At 41.0% G+C, this 17,652-nt stretch overlaps 1 protein-coding gene across 1 annotated transcript in view; it reads right to left on the minus strand.

The window, feature by feature from the left end:
• Nucleotides 1-931: 931 nt before the first annotated feature.
• Nucleotides 932-17,652, minus strand: part of LOC126299218 (facilitated trehalose transporter Tret1-like) — a 201,708-nt gene continuing 184,987 nt past the window's right edge. The window contains exons 8-9 of the mRNA XM_049991002.1: nt 10,811-10,997; nt 932-2,758 (exon numbers count right to left, since the gene is read on the minus strand). Of these exons, the coding sequence (XP_049846959.1) occupies nt 2,364-2,758; nt 10,811-10,997 (582 nt within the window). The 3' untranslated portion in view covers nt 932-2,363. The remainder of the gene's footprint in view (nt 2,759-10,810; nt 10,998-17,652) is intronic.

The raw sequence follows: 17,652 nt of genomic DNA on the forward strand, positions 1-17,652 counted from the left end.
TCTCACAAAGTTTTACTGTAAATGATCTACTATAGTTCGAAAGGAACAGTCATGTACATAATTACAATACCAGAAGAGAAATGACATTCATTACTTCATATTTAGGTTGTCTTTAGCACAAAAACTGCTGCACAGTACTGCCACCAAAACTTTTGGTCATTTACAAAGCTATATAAGATGTCGAACATACAGCAAGGCTAAATTTGGAAATGAACTGAAAAAGTTTTTCATTGACTATTCCTTCTGTCCCATGGAAGAATATTTATTTTTGTAATGTGTTAAAAAGGTGTTGGGTAGGAATTACTAACAACTGTATTAAAAATTACAAATACATGCACATATAAATATGTGTGATGGGAATGTAAAATGTCTCATTTTACATCATTAAGATTTACACATTGACAACAATGAGGTTGCCAGTGAACGTAGCAGAGGTTAACACCATGTGCCCGTCAGCTGTCAAATGCTCCACTGTTTTTAGTACACTATGCACTGCAGTACAGTGCATTCGTTTGTTTTTCTGGACTAAGTTGACATCAGTGTGCAAGAAATCAGTTATAATATCTAGTTCAACATTTTCAACTTTGTTTTTTTTTTCAGCTTTACACACCATCCAAAGATATACTGCACTAAACAGAGCATGTGAACACCAGTTGGTACACAGCATCAAGTATGAACCTCTGCTGTGTCTGCCAGTGGTCTCATGGCAATCAATGTGTTTATTATACCACTGATACCTGATACTAAGTAACTGCACTCAATGCAATAAGCTACAACTTGTGTTGTGTTCCAATAACTCCATATATAAAAGCAGGAATTTAGCATATATCTTTTGACCATTTCGATGTGTAGAACTCAATTATAAAAGTTGACCATAAGTGTGCATGTGGGGGTGGGGGTTAAGGGGGTGGTCATGCAAACTGATGTAATGTTACTGCTTTTAAAGATTTTTATTTTTACAAATTTATAGATAATAAATAATATTCTAGTGTTAACAGACAGTACAGTTTTGCTGTTATGAATTGCTAGTGTCTAGCAATTTTTGAGGATCTATTTTTTACTAATTTCTGCTACATGTACTTCTTACTCTCATATACTCTCTTATACCTAGAAAGGTACTGGTCACTGATTCATAATAATTAAAATAATGAAAATAACATTGCTTATTGTTCTACAGTGAAATAATGAGAACTTCTGTATATGCAGAGGAAGGCAAGAGAAAGCAATACATTTGTCAAAGCATACACAAAGACTGCATATTGCCTGTCCTATTGTAAATATGTGGAACTGATAGTAGCTATCAGTTTTACCATTTTGTAAGTTCCTTCCTTTAAGAATTGATGTGAAGCAATATTTTATCTGACAACGGGTTATCCAAGATGGAATAACAACATGCATTAGGAAAGACCATTGCTCACCACATTAAGGAAGCATTGAGCAGTAGCCAAGAACATTTGAAGGAAAACTAAGTACTCTCTCTCTCTCTCTCTCTCTCTCTCTCTCTCTCTCTCTCTCTCTCTCACACACACACACACACACACACACACACACACACACAAACACACACACACGGCCACTGTTGTCTCTGGGCACTGAGACCAGACTGAAGTGAGTAGCGATCTTGGCTCGATTGGATAGGGGTACAGAAGAGGTTTGGTTCGGGACATGGGAGGAATAGCAGGACAGGGGTGGGGAAAGATAGTGTCATGCTGCCCACAGGACTGTACAGGGATACAGTGGAGACAGTATGGTAGACTGTTATGTACAGCATTTGAAAGGCTTTGCTGTGGCTAGGGAAAGGGGGGGGGGGGGAGGGGAGGGGAAAGAAGAAGCAGATCTTGTATGATACCCAAACATTAACAATAACACCTATGAAGCTTTATGTGTTATACAGAGCATTGGTAATCCACACAGTAATTAAATTGATCATTTAAAACAACAATTCTTCCTAGATCTTTCCAATTATCCTCATTAACATCTGATGATACAACGTATGATGTAATATTTAATTTAACATAATTTGTTTACTAATTGATATCAATAAATAATTTTGTGGGATTTGAAATCTCCACTGACCTTATTGTACACCTGTAACACTGACAAAAAAGTAACACTATTTACAAATACAAAATATACAACTTATCCAAAGTGAGCAAATGGGTCCTAGCTCATAAAAATGATTTAATCAGCAAAAAAAGCCTTGTTATTGGTTTGTGGCCTATTTAGGTCTTGCTAGGTGTATCATACAAAGCTAGACTAAGTTTAATACACATTCACTGAATTTGCGCAATTGAGGACAATGTAATAATTGAAATGTCAAATAATGGCTACCTGGTTATTTTATTTTTTTTAGTTGTTTTATTTTAAGAATTTGTGACTTTTGTTTCCCTTGCCTGTTTCCTAGAATACATAAAATAAAATGTGTTTTCACGGAAATACTTTTCAATATCTGATAGCGTAACACCATGTGTTTCTGGCAGGAAAATCCATACATGTACAGCAGCCATTATACAGACCACTGCAAAAAACCATTGCAACACATGTGCTCCTCCAAAGAAATTCAGCATGTCAAAATAATACTGTATGGTAACAAACATGACTATATGAGCAAATGACATAAGTATGCCATGTGCAAGACCTCTTATCTGGGTTGGAAAAAGTTCCGCTGTCATAGTCCATGGAATTCCAAGTAGTCCTATCATACTTGCACACACATATCCCAAAATACATGCCACAGGGATCCATGTCCCACCACCTCCTGCAAGGATAAGTAAGGATCAGTCATGTAACAAATATCAAGATCTACATGAATTTTTTTTCTCACCTGCACACTATAGCATGATGAAAATCTCATTAATTACAGATTTATCAATAATCCCCTGATTTCTGGTTTGTCCAATTTATGTGCATACAAAAATAATTTCTACCTTCATATTAACTGTACTGCTTTATTTAATGCTGCTTCAGATATTGGGAATACAATATGCTTACATCAGTTGAAGTCCAAATTATTTGAACTCTGATACTATCTAAATAATACACTCTAAGAAAGGGAGAAAAAACCACACACACACACACACACACACACACACACACACACACACACACACACACACACACACACACAATGCACCATGAAGAAATTATCCAAATGGCAATAGATGTTACGAGGGCTATCCACAAAGTACATTACGTTTTGGAATTAAAAATAAATAAAGTATTGGAAATTTTTTTATTACATACAGATGAAAGCCACACTTAAATACTACTTTTCTACATAGTTGCCATTTAAATTAACGCACTTATCATAGCGATGGACGAGCTCGGAAATTCCTTCGTTGTAAAATTCGGCCACCTGCGCCTTCAACCACATGGTTATCTCTTCTTGAAGCTGTGCGTCGTCATCAAAACGCTGCATAGCCAACCACTTCTTCATTTCTGGGAATAAGTGGAAGTTGCTCGGTGCCAGGTTGGGACTGTATGGCGGATGAGGAAACAACTCCCACTTAAAAGATTCAAGAACTTCATGAGTGGTATTTGCCGTGTAGGCCCGGGCATTGTCGTGAATCAGCAATATCTTTGAGCCCAACTTTCCCCTGCACTTGTTTTTTATTGCTCTTCTGAGGTTGTGCAGAGTTTGGCAATACCTTTGAGAGTTTATTGTATTGCCTCTTTCCAGGAAATCCACAAAAATCACACCTTTTCTGTCCCAAATGACAGTCGCTACGGGGTTGAAGGTGGAAGCGGCCGAATTTTACGATGAAGGAATTTCCAAGCTCGTCCATCGCTATGATAAGTGCCTTAATTTAAATGGCAACTATGTAGAAAAGTAGTATTTAGGTGTGGATTTCATCTGTATATAATAAAACATTTTTCCAATACTTTATTTATTTTTAATTCCAAAACGTAATGTATTTTGTGGATAGTCCTCATATGTGCATGTACAGTCAAACAAGTGGTTACAATTTCAGAAATATTACCTGATTTATTCAAGAGAAAGAGCTTCACAAATTGAGCTAGTCAATAACATATTGATTCACCTCTGGCCCTTATGCTAGTTTTTCAGCTTATCATTGATTGATAGAGGTGTTGGATGTTCCCCTGAGGACTGATGACTATAGATGTTAAGTCCCATAGTGCTCTGAGCCATTTGAACCATTTTGTTCTCCTGAGGGATATTATGCTAAATATTGTCCAATTGGCACATTTAATCATCAAAATAGTGAGATTGTTGGAGGGTCCTGCCCATATTGCTCCAAATGTTCTGAGTTGGGAAGAGTTCTGGTGACCTTGCTGACTGAGGTAGGGTTTGGTAAGCACAAAGACAAGCAGTAGAAACTCTTGCCATGTGCAGGCAAGTGGTATCATGCTGAAATGTAAGCCCACAATGGCTTGCCATGAAGGACAACAAAATGGTGCATAAAAGATCATTGACATACCATTGTGTTATAAGAGTACCATGGATGAGAACAAATGGCATCCTGCTATGAAAAGAAATGGCATCTCGGACTTTCACTGCTGGTTGTCAGGACATGTGGTGGGTGACAGTCAAGTTGGTAACCCACCACTGTCCGAGGCATCTCCAGGTTCTTGTTCACTCTGGAATCTCATTGACTGGAGTAGAATTGTCTTCAGTGATGAGCCCTGCTTTGAATTGAACACCGATGGCCAGCAAAGACAGAACCATGGTACATCAACAATATTCTATGCCTTGTTTTGTTGCCCTTCATGGCAAGCCATCCTGGGGTTATATTTCAGCAAGATAATGCCAGCCTGCATGCAGCAAGAGTTTCTAAACTTGTCTTAGTATTTGTGAAATCTACCTTGGCCAGCAAGGTGACTGGATCTATCCCCATAAAATTGTAAAGGAGACCAAGGCTTGACGTAATTGAGAAATTGCTCTACAGTTAAACTGAATTTATCATCTGTAACCTCTCCGGGGAACACCACCTTGATGAAGCACTGTCCGTGCGGGTGGAGAGTCTTGCGTATCTGCGGGAATCTGAGGGTAATGCCGAAGGTAGAGGACCTACTGCCAGAAAGGCCTCAGCTGATGGATCAGACTAAGAGTGTCCCACAACGTACCTTCTTCCCTATCCACTCCTAGTCCTACCCTATTCCCTGATCCAACCCAAGGTGCTGAGGGGTGCATGGCACATGGGAAGATGTGTCACAAACGGAGCCTCAGGCATACCGGGCAACCTCCCTGAGTAATTAGCCTTACACCACGCCGGGTATTCGTGATGTGGTCCTTCTAGATCCCCAAATCTCGTGGGACCAACATGGACACGACTACAGAAAAAGTAAAAGAAACTGAGGGGCAAATTGAGACCTCAGATACCCAAACATCGGGGACTGAACCGATGGAAGGCACTTCCACTACTGAATCAGGGTTTAGAGAAGTGGGAACTGTAACTGAGAAGCTAGACCAGATTAAGATCAAAGGCTTGTCTGGGGCCCAAAGGATGAAGCTACTCAGGGAACAGAGGGAAAAGGAAGGAAAAGAATGGCTTCCTAAACACAAATGGAGGGAAGTAAAGGGACTAGAACCAAAGACCCCCAGGAAAAAACCATCTCTGGTTGAAGGGGACACACAGACCCCCAAAACGTCAAAGACAGGTAGTAAGTGGATAAGGGAGGAATCAAAGACTCCCTCCTCCCTGGATAAGCGAGTCCAGAAAATAGGGAAACAGACCTATAGTACTGCAGTCTCGGGTTTTAGAATGACAGTTATCCAGGAAGGTTATCCACTGGTGGCCATTACCTTGCAGCAGGAGGAACTAGTACAGATGGGCCTCTTTGAAAATATTGGGGGGGGATACTGGCCCAGGTCCCAAATTCAGGAGGGCCTTCTAGACTGCAGTGCACTCATTTTTGTCTGTGAGGGGGTGCACACAGTAGAATGACTCAAGGACATGGTGCCCATGATATCCCCATGGGAAGATGTGAAGCTGCTCATCAAGAAGGCGGCGGAGCTTCTTAAGACCGCAAAGATATCATTATGGCTACCCAAGATCCTTAAGGAAGTTTCTCCCAAGACTCTGTTCAGGAAAATAGGGGCCCAGAACCCAAACGTCCAGACAGAAGACTGGAGAGTGATTAACCAGACAGTTGCTCTGGAAGGACGAACCCTGGTGGTGGAGTTTGGTGAGAAGTACCTGAAGGCGATATGGGAGCAGGACCTGAAACTGTTTTTAGGGTTCTCACAGGTCACTGTCAGGGGTGTCAAAGACCTCAAAGATGGCAATAAGATGGAGCCTGGAGGTGCTGCAGATTAATCTGCCCTGAGCCACTGCCTGGGGAGACGGGAAGTGGATGTGGCCCTGACACAAGAACCCTATTTATACAAAGGGGGTGTATCGGGCTTCAGAGGCACTGGAGGTAAACTGATTTATGCTAGAAATCTAAGAAACTCCAGAACATGCATCTATGTTAGAAACGGCATTTCTTTCATGCCAATGATGGATTTCTGCTCTAGGGACTTAGTGGCCATCAAAATGCAGCAATGTGAGGAAGGTATCACAAGGGAAATTGTCTTGGCCTCAGCATACCTTCCTTATGAAGACAGTTCTCCCACTCCCTTGGAGGTGAGGAGACTGGTAGAGACTTGCCATCGGCAAGGTAACCAACTGCTGCTGGGGTGGGACGCCAATACCCACAACCTAGTGTGGGGCAGCAAGGACACCAACAGTAGAGGTGAGTACCATCAGACAGACCATGACTTATAGAAATCCAAGGAAAACAGACTGGGAGACATATAGGAGAGACCTTCACTTAGGCTTATCGGAAATTAAAACCACAATGAGGAAGCCAGTAGAATTTGAGGAAGTAGCAGAGGCTGTTGCCTCTGCCATAGTGACCTCATATCAGGACAACTGCACAATCACCAGGAAGTGCACAAATAGGAGTGTTCCTTGGTGGAATAACAAATTGGAAACACGAAGAAAACAGGTAAGGAGACTGTTTAATATTGCGAGACGCAAAGGACAATGGGTTAAATATCGTGAGGCCCTTGTCAGTTACAACCTTGCAATAAGACAAGCAAAGGCGGCATCCTGGAAGGCATTCTGTGAGGAAGTGGAAGGCATGGCTGCAGAAGCCAGACTTTACAAGATTCTCACTAGAGTACCAACTAATCCATGAGGTACGTTGAGGAAGGAGGATGGGGAATATACAAACACAGCACATGAGATGCTGGAATTGCTCCTAAAAACTCACTTTCCTCAATATGCTCTGCCGGATAACACAGATCAGTATGTGACCCCAGAGAGACAACGGTTCTCAGACACTCAAAGAGAGGACTGGGAAGTGGCCAAGGAGTGTGTGAACTTCAACAAAATCCAGTGGGCGGTGGGAACATTCCAGCCATTCAAGTCACCTGGCCTGGATGGAATGTTTCCAGCTCTCCTGCAACAGGCAGGGGAAAAGCTTATAAGAATCCTATGCAGGCTATTTAGGGTTAGCTTAGCAGTAGGAATCATTCCCAATGTTTGGATGGCAGAGAAGGTTGTCTTCATTCCAAAGCCAGGGAGAATTGATCATACCAAGGCCAAGGATATGAGACCAATCAGTCTGTCCTCCTTCATTCTCAAAGCACTGGAAAAACTGGTTAATGTATACGTTGGAGAGAGGAGGCTATGTAGGGTCCCTCTACACGCATGCCAGCCAGGTAAATCATGTGAAACAGCTCTCCACCAGCTCATCGGGAAGGTGGTAAAAGCACGTCACTTCCAAGAAATAGCCCTCTGCATCTTCCTGGATATTGAGGGGGCTTTTAGTAACACGACTTTTGATTCCATGGTAAGGGCAGCAGAGGTGTGTGATCTGGAGACCACTATGCGTAGGTGGACCAGTGCCATGCTTAGTGGAAGGAAGGTAGAGGCTACCATGATGAATGAAAAGATGGTAATTACGACCACTAGAGGCTGCCCACAAGGAGGAGTTTTGTCTCCTCTATTGTGGAATCTAGTGGTGAACGAACTCATTGAGGAACTAAATCCCAGACAATGCTTGTGCCAAGGATACGCCGATGACCTTGTCACAGTAATACTTGGCAAATTCACTGGCACAGTCAGGAATATGGCACAAGGAGGATTGGACATTGTGCAAAAATGGTGCATTAAACAGGAACTGAGAGTTAATCCTAAGAAGACTGTCGTGGCGCCATTTACGAAGAGATATATTAAGCATGCAAGTTGGAATCTAAAGCTCTTTGATGAAACTCAACCTGTGAAGGGGACAGTGAAATATCTAGGGGTAACCTTGGATGACAAGCTAACTTGAACCCCTCATATTAAGAGTACCTGCTCCAAGGCAAAAAGCACTTTAGTGAGTACTAGGAGGGCTTGTGGCAAAAACTGGAGCCTAAGCCCCAGGAATATGCACTGGATATACACCACAGTGGTTAGACCTAGGATTTCCTATGGGGCCGTAGTGTGGTGGAAGAAGGTAGAGCAGCAGGTTGCTGCTAAAGAGCTTGCTAAGATGCAGAGATTGGCCTGCTTAGCCACGTCAGGTGGAATTAGCAGCACACCAACCACTGGAATGGAAGCCATGCTGGACACGCCTCCACTTCACCTCTGGGTTAAGATGGAGGCAGCAGCTGGGGCATACAGACTTAAAACTGGCCAAAACTGGGTCTCATTTGGATATCCAGAATCACACACTAACATAGTGAGTGAGGTAAATATAGGTATGACTGGGGAAATGCCTGCTGACTATATAATGACTCCTAACTGCTTTGACAAGCCTTACAACATAATAATTGGAAGTAGTGAGCAATGGAAGAAAACAGTTCGACACTGTATGGGGGACATTGCATAGTTCACCGATGGGTCGAAAACAGATCAAGGCATTGGGGCAGGGTTGTCTGGGGTTCAGCTAAGACTGGAGAGCAGTATTTCTCTAGGGAAACTGGCCTCTGTATTCCATGCTGAAATTACTGCAATCAGGGCATGTGTGGATGAGAATATGAGTAGGTGCTACAATGATCATAGCATCTACATCTATTCAGACAGCCAAGCAGCCATGAAATCATTGGCAGCTCCTGCAACAAGATCTAAGATTGTTGCAGATTGCCACAGAGCTCTGGTGGATCTATGGGCAAGCAAAAGGGTGTACCTAGTGTGGGTCCCTGCCCACTCAGGGATCTGTGGCAATGAACAAGCCGGTAGATTGGCTAGGATGGGGCAACAACTCCATTTATTGGACCAGAACCTGTCTTGACAATCATCAAGGCTATGATCAAATTAGAACTACAGAACTGGCTGAGGAAACAGCACATAGGATATTGGTCCAAGGTCCATAAACAAAAACATGTTAAGGTAATGATGCCCAAGCCATGTTTTAAAAGAAGCTTTGTAATCCTGGGATTGAACAGGAAAGAGATCAAACTCATGACTGGACTGATGACCAGCCATGGGAACTTCAAAAAGCACCTACACACAATGGGTATAATGGAAGAGGACCCCAAATGTAGGATCTGTGATGAGGGTGAAGAAACTGCATCACACCTAATCTTTGAATGCATGGCATTGGAGAGTAAAAGATACAGAATCTTCGGGACAACTAGACCTGAAGAAATTGTATCTAACAAAAAACTGGTAGAGGGACTCCTTGCACTATTTAAGGGCACTGGTTGGCTTTACTAGATATAAAGGGAGTGATACCTCACAATAAACCTAGTTTCGGTGCGGGCAGTGGCGGGGTAGACCTAAGCTGTTTTAGCTCTCCTGTTAAAATCAAATCAAATCAATCATCTGTAAAGACACACGTTTTTGCAACAACTTAACAAATATCTTTCTGAATGAAGCAACTACAGATGTGATCAGAAGAATTACAAAATAACACTGTGAGATAGTAGTTCAGGTCCCCATATTGCCATTCAGGTTTAGGTTTTCCATGATTTCTTTAAATCTCTTAAAGTTAAAACCAGGATGGTTTCTTCAATAGGGCCAGTATTCTTCTCCAATATGACCTTGTGCTCCACCTATAATGACCTCATCATCAATGGCACATTATGTTTTAATCTTCCTTCCACTTTGTACAAAGTAATAAATATACTGCTCACTTATATCATTAACTTTCCTTAACTATCATAAAAAATGTAAATTTCGTGTGACTAGGGCCTCCCATCAGGTAGAACATTTGCCGGGTGCAAGTCTTTTGATTTGATGCCACTTCAGCAACTTGTGCAATGATAACTATCATTGTATACAAGCAATAAGAATTATACCTATGCTCATTGTCTATCTATCTGTGTATTTTTTGTAGCATTGTACTAGCTTAATGTTAGCTGATTAGCCTTTGCAGTTGTGTTTTCTAATGAAACTGGTGCAAAATTCTCTTATTGTGACATAAGCATGCATGCTTTTTATATACCTGAATTCACTGACAATAATGATTACATAAAATGTTCACATGTACAGAAATACTCTAATGTAAATTTGATCATATCAACTAATTATACCTATACACATACTGTTAGCTAAGGAATATAGAATTTTCTGTGGAGATATTGCAAACAACAAGATTTCACATACTGACAAAGTTCACCTAGCCAGTTTAATTTCAGGATTTTATTTAAAGATACAAAATAGTGATTTAGGGTACCTTATAATGCAAGCAATTTTATATTTAAGGAAGCAGTCAGATGCCATATAGAAAGTATAAAACTAGAAACAAAATACCTATTTGATATGCATTACTGCTCCAGTGATTGGCAAATGTCTGCAGAGGGCATGAATCAACAAAATTCAGCAGTCAACATATTCAGCAAATATAAATAAATCAGATGGAAACAAACTCTCACCATTTTTTATATGCATCGTTGACAGTCCTGAAGCTGTCATACAAGCTGCCATACTAAGGCTACTAGTTATAACTAGTTTCCGTCGACCAAAATGTTTCATCAAAATTGTGCTTACTATACTCATTCCAAATCTCATTAGTCCCAAAAATACTGTTGCAAGATTAGGATCAAGTTCAGTTCCAACCTCCTGTCATGAAAAGAAAAAAATACTAATTAAGTTTTTCAGCCATGGTATCAAATGGCTTTAGTTTACGCAAAATAGACTGTAACTTTCTTTCATTTAAGAATAGGCACTGACATCTGATGACTCAGCAGTAAACATAGTAATAATTCACAAATTATTTTGTCTGTCAGAAACAATAATGAAGGTGAATTTCCAGTGTAAGTTGTTAGGCTGTAATGTTGGGTGGATCATGAAGTGTAAGAAGGTCACAAATATGGTATGCAGAAAGTTCAGGAACAAAAATTTAACAAAACTGTTGCCTCCATCTCTTCATTGGTCATCCTGTACCCAATCTTCAGTTTGGTTAAAATGTAGTGCTTGTCGTGATAGGCATTCAGGTGGCATCCTTTAAATGTGATCCCCTTCCAAGGGACACCATCTTTAGTTCTTTAGTTACTGTGTTTGTTTAAGGTGACTCCAGGTTTCCCAAGCTAGGGACTAACCAGTGCTGCCAGACCTCTTCTACGGTAAAATACTTCAGGGACCATTGTGAGGCACAGTGGTAGAAAATTGTGTGTTTCAGAGCCTTGGCTTCACTACCTCGACTACGAGGAAGATACTCACCTCTTCACCTCTTTTTTTATACAAGAAACACTCAAGGTGTGATATGTGCTGATGAGGGGAATGGCTGTTGAGGTAAAATAGTCTCTAGTGAGCAACCTCTGGGGCAACTGCCACTCTGCAGTTGTGAAAGGCTCATTCAGGCATGCGGAGCTCTGTGTGGCTTGACATTTGTTTCCCTAGCAGCTGGAATCCCTATGTAGCAATCTAAATTCACACCTGCACCTGACAGGACAAGTGTATTTTCAAGTAGTACCTACCCCTCTCCCCACTCCTCCCCAACAAAGAGAGCTTGGTTTGTCAGTCTGCCCTAAAATTATAGTAACAGGGCAGTAGTCTGCCATAACACTTTCATTCTAATCAAGAGAGCAGAGGGAACCTTTGTAAAGGTCTCCCCTTTCTATATCAACAAGGTATGGGAGGGTATTGCTGGGTCCTCAAGAAGTGTTAAATGACTTTGTTATGGAACACTTCTAGTTGAAACCGTCACATCAAACCAAGTATCTAAGCTTCTGGGATGCAAGGCCTTAGGTGACCAGCCTGTTGTGGCTGACTTGCATGACACCATTAACTTCTGTAAAGGTGCAGTTACCTGCTCCTATATAATGGGGATGGACCCTGAGGAGCTATACGGATGGAAAAATATGGGTGTCATGCAAGTGCAGAACTATATGAAAAGACTCAATGACACACTGTTCTATTATAATTTTCAACACTCTGGAAACACCTGAACATATTCTTGCAGGCTATATCCATCTTAAATCCAATGTAATACTTCATATGTGAAAGATTTGGCCATACTGCTATGGAATGTAATGGGAGGGCTACAAGTGGAAATTGTGGAGGCTCAGCTCATTAATCAGGCAACTTTTGCACACTTCCTCTGAAATGTATAAACTGCTCTGGGGATCATCTAGTATGGAGTAGAAAGTGTGAGGTTTATAATGAGGAAAGGAAAATTCAGGAGTTAAAAGTTGTCAGGAGCCTGCCATATAGTGAAGCTAAAACAGCTTTCAAAGCTGTGTGACCTCTGGTGTTTGCTGCTTCTTTTGCATCAGCCCTTAAGAAGCCCTTTGCCAAGTGTGATGCCTCTACACAAATCCAAACCACAGATTCAAGTATGAGTACATACACTTGTCAGTGTACCTGTGGGGGCAAAGCTACACTTAACAATGAAATCATCTGTAAGCCATCAACAGTGGACTTGAAAACTCGGCCACTATCTATGCAAGCTAACTCTAAATGTAGAAAAATGTAAGTTAATGCAGATGCAAAGGAAAAACAAGCCTGTAATGCTTGAATACAGCATTATTAGTATGCAGAACAATGGGCCATTTGACATGCTTCCTGGTGTGGTTGAAGACTGTGGGGCACCCATTGGGCACACACTTTGCACATGTGCAGTCATTCTTCCATGATGGTGTGAACACTTCCAATGCTAAATCCAACCAGGGCAGCTATGGCTTTCACTGTCACTTAGCAGTCCTGGGTAATGAGTGCATCCACCAGTTGGACAATGTAATCGGTAATGCAGTGTGGTGCTCCAGACTGTGCATCATTGGCTAACGACACCTGTCCTTCCCTGAAGCGCTTGTGCCACACCTTGACACTTGCAAGGGACATGCAGTGTTCACTGTACACTTGTGACATTCGTCGATGAATGCCTGTTCCCCTTACTCCTTCCACTGTCAGAAAACAAACAACATCTCATTGCTCTTCTTTTGATGCCTCCTGTTTGCATTGCGACTGGCAGCATTGGACGATTGATGCATGCTGCTGCTAGCTCTGTATAGTCACATGATGTGCACGCGTGCCCTCTAGCGATGGGCTGTCAACTTCCACACTCTGCTTGGAACCACACCTCATTACACATGGCTCAATATTACCCTCCTGGCACTGGTTTGCACATTCCAGACTCTGACTTGTTTCTTTTTGAAGGCCCCTTATAGGTAAATACCAGGCTGGTTCCCCCACCCCACCTCAGATACATGATGCGCAAACACTTTGAAAAATGAGGTCACATTTGACCCTATGATTACACTAGACACAGACAGAAGGGATACACTGATTCCTGATGGAGGGGGGGGGGGAGGGGGGGGGGAGTAGGCAGACAGTATCTTTAACATGCCTTGGGGAGTGGCAACCCCACTGTAATGACAGCCTGTATATGAGTATGGTTGGTTCTCTGCAAAACTGGTAAAGTACCATACCAGTACTGACTCAACATTGCCTGGATAAAGAGTACTGGATAGGAATTAAGGAATGTGGAGGATGATGTTCAAGACTTCTTTGGATTCACTGTGTGGAAAAGGTATTCACACCAGTACAAGCAGACACTCAATATTTTTTTATGCTCTCCTGTCTTGAGGTAAGACAGTTATGATTATAAACATGAAGGTTTGAGTTTAAGGTCTTATCAACACTGAGGTCTTTAGAATCCAGAGTATACAAGGACATGCAAAGAAGTCTACTGTGGCTGCATTGTAGGAGCCATAATCACATTCTTCTTAAGCAGTTTAGGGAAACAGTGATGAGTTAATACCCATTCATTCCAAATATGAGTACAAAATTGTAACCACTTTGCCACCTCACTTAATCTGATTGACCAAACTGTTTTTCATCTATTAGTGAAATGAAATCGTTACTAATATAAACCTCCATATCTTTCTAAAACTGTCACTAGACTAGAACGTTTAAAGCCACATAATATCTAATCTGTATTATTGAAACACTATTCCAGAACCTGGAACTCCGTACCAGTTGCAGCATAAGAACAACAAAGATTTTCAGTATTTCATGTTATTATTGATTCAGTTTAAAAATGTAAAATGCTGTCATAGACTGCCCATTGTAGAAAGATTATAAGACCAATTAATGAATCAATGCTAAACAAGTTGATAAGTAAACTGAATTTAATAAAATGGGATAAAATAATAATCACTGCAGGTGCCAATGAATATACCAACAAATTTTTAGAACTGTTAACTGAAAATTTTGAAGCATGTTGTCCTAAATGCTGCAAGAAAATATCAAAGCAAAATCGTTACACCAAACGACAAAATCTAAAAAGCTGGTACACCTCATATCCCAGTAGAATAAGAATCATAATATTACTCTATCATGGTAGGTCCAAGCACAATAGTAGTTCCTTCTCTAGATTGTCGCACAGATGACAAAATGGTAGATATCGAAATAGATGACAGAGGGATAGGGAAACAATTAAAATCACTCAAAAGAGGAAAGGCCGCTGAACCTGATGGGATACCAGTTCGATTTTTCACAGAGTACGCGAAGGAACTTGCCCCCCTTCTTGCAGCGGTGTACTGTAGGTGTCTAAGAAGAGCGAAGCGTTCCAAAGGATTGGGAAAAGGCACAGATCATCCCCATTTTCAAGAAGGGACGTCGAACAGATTTGCAGAACTATAGACCTATATCTCTAACGTCGATCAGTTGTAGAATTTTGGAACACGTATTATGTTAGAGTATAATGACTTTTCTGGAGACTAGAAATCTACTCAGTCTGAATCAGCATGGGTTTTGAAAAAGATGGTCATGTGAAACCCAGCTCGCGCTATTCGTCCACGAGACTCAGAGGGCCATACACACGGGTTCACAGGTAGATACCATGTTTCTTGACTTCCGCAAGGCATTTGACACAGTTCCCCACAGTCGCTTAATGAACAAAGTAAGAGCATATGGACTATCAGACCAATTGTGTGATTGGATTGAGGAGTTCCTAGGTAACAGAATGCAGCATGTCATTCTCAATGGAGAGAAGTCTTCCGAAGTAAGAGTGATTTCAGGTGTGGCGCAGTGGAGTGTCATAGGACCGTTGCTATTCACAATATACATAAATGACCTGGTGGATGACATCGGAAGTTCACTGAGGGTTTTTGCAAATGATGTTGTAGTGTATCGAGAGGTTGCAACAATGAAAAATTGTACTGAAATGCAGGAGGATCTGCAGCGAATTGACGCATGGTGCAGGGAATGGCAATTGAATCTCAATGTAGACAAGTGTAATGTGCTGCGAATACATAGGAAGATAGATCCCTTATCATTTAGCTACAAAATAGCAGTCCAGCAACTGGAAGCAGTTAATTCCATAAATTATCTTGGTGTACGCATTAGGAGTGATTTAAAATGGAATGATCATATAAAGTTAATCGTTGGTAAAGCAGATGCCAGACTGAGATTCATTGGAAGAATCCTAAGGAAATGCAATCCAAAAACAAAGGAAGTAGGTTACAGTACACTTGTTCGCCCACTGCTTGAATACTGCTCAACAGTGTGGGATCCGTACCAGATAGGGTTGATAGAAGAGATAGAGAAGATCCAACGGAGAGCAGCGCACTTCGTTACAGGGTCATTTAGTAATCGTGAAAGCGTTACGGAGATGATAGATGAACTCCAGTGGAAGACTCTGCAGGAGAGACACTCAGTAGCTCGGTATGGGCTTTTGTTAAAGTTTCGAGAACATACCTTAACTAAAGAGTCAAGCAGTATATTGCTCCCTCCTACGTATATCTCACGAAGAGACCATGAGGATAAAATGAGAGAGATTAGAGCCCACACAGAAGCATACTGACAATTCTTCTTTCCATGAACAATATGAGACTGGAATAGAAGGGAGAACTGATAGAGGTACTCAGGGTACCCTCTGCCACACACTGTCAGGTGGCTTGCGGAGTATGGATGTAGATGTAGATGTAGATAATGCAGACAAGGAAATCTATTTGAAAATGAAAAAGATTTACAGGTCTGAAATCTAGACAGCTAAGTGCAAAACAAACAACACATTTATACTGAACTCAGTAAATAAATGCAAAGCTGCATAAGAAATTATTAAAACAGAAATAAACTGTGACGAAAAAGTATACCAGACACCAGTTCCACCTGTCAGGCCTCAATCAGATAACTGCATAATGGAGGATGGGAGTAAGGCAGAGGCATTGCTGGCAGAAATGAGCAGTAAGCAGGAATTTTAAATGAGGGTAATGATCCAGAATGTGTAAAAATATCTGTAGTTACACAACTAGATAAGAAAGGAGATATAGCATTTCCAGATAACTATCGACCAATATCACTTATACCCATAATGTCAAAAATAATAAAATACTACTTGCATAAACAGATAAGTTAATATTTTGAACATAATGATATACTTACCTCCTCATAGTATGATTTCAGATCCAGCCTTTCTACATTCAAAGCAGAAAGTGTGGTGGCAAAAATATACAACTGCTTTGAAATAAAGATATTATCTGTGCAACACTGTTGGACCTCAGGGAACCTTTTGATATGGTGTCCCACAATATTCTGATAAAAAAGATCTACCACTATGGCGTGAGAGAGAATGTTCTATGCCTAATGCAGTCTTACTTGGACAATAGAAAAGATTTAAGGTAAATGATCAAATCTCAGAATGTCCTCAGTTGTAAAGGGTGTACCTCAAGGATCTGTTCTTGGACCTTTCCTCTTCATTATTTATATAAATGATTAACCTGCAGTTGTACCATGTGATGCAGTGCCAAATGCTGATGACACAACACTCATCACATGTGATACCAACTTTGAATATGTGCAACACAGCATGGCAGTGGCAATGCACTACTTGGTTTGAGGGAAATGTACCACAGAAGAATGATAGTAAAACTGAGATTAGATTAGATTAGATTAATACTTGTTCCATAGACCATGAATACGACACTTTGTAATGATGTGGAACGTGTCAGGTTAATGAAAGATGCCTGTACAAGATATTACATTACAGAAAATATTGCATGACACTAATGTTTAAGCTAGTTTTTTTCTCCCTCCCTTAATTTATATCTAAAAATTCAGCCAATGAGTAGAAGGAGTTGTCATCTAGAAATTCTTTTAATTTATTTTTAAATGTTGGTTGACTATCTGTCAGGCTTTTGACGCTGTTTGGTAGGTGACCAAAGATTTTTGTGGCAGCGTAATTTACCCCTTTCTGTGCCAAAGTCAGATTTAACCCTGCATAGTGAAGATCATCCTTTCTCCTGGTGTTATAGCTATGCACACTGCTCTTACC

This window comes from Schistocerca gregaria, chromosome X (assembly GCF_023897955.1).
Source record: "Schistocerca gregaria isolate iqSchGreg1 chromosome X, iqSchGreg1.2, whole genome shotgun sequence".
In the NCBI taxonomy this organism is placed as follows: domain Eukaryota; kingdom Metazoa; phylum Arthropoda; class Insecta; order Orthoptera; family Acrididae; genus Schistocerca; species Schistocerca gregaria.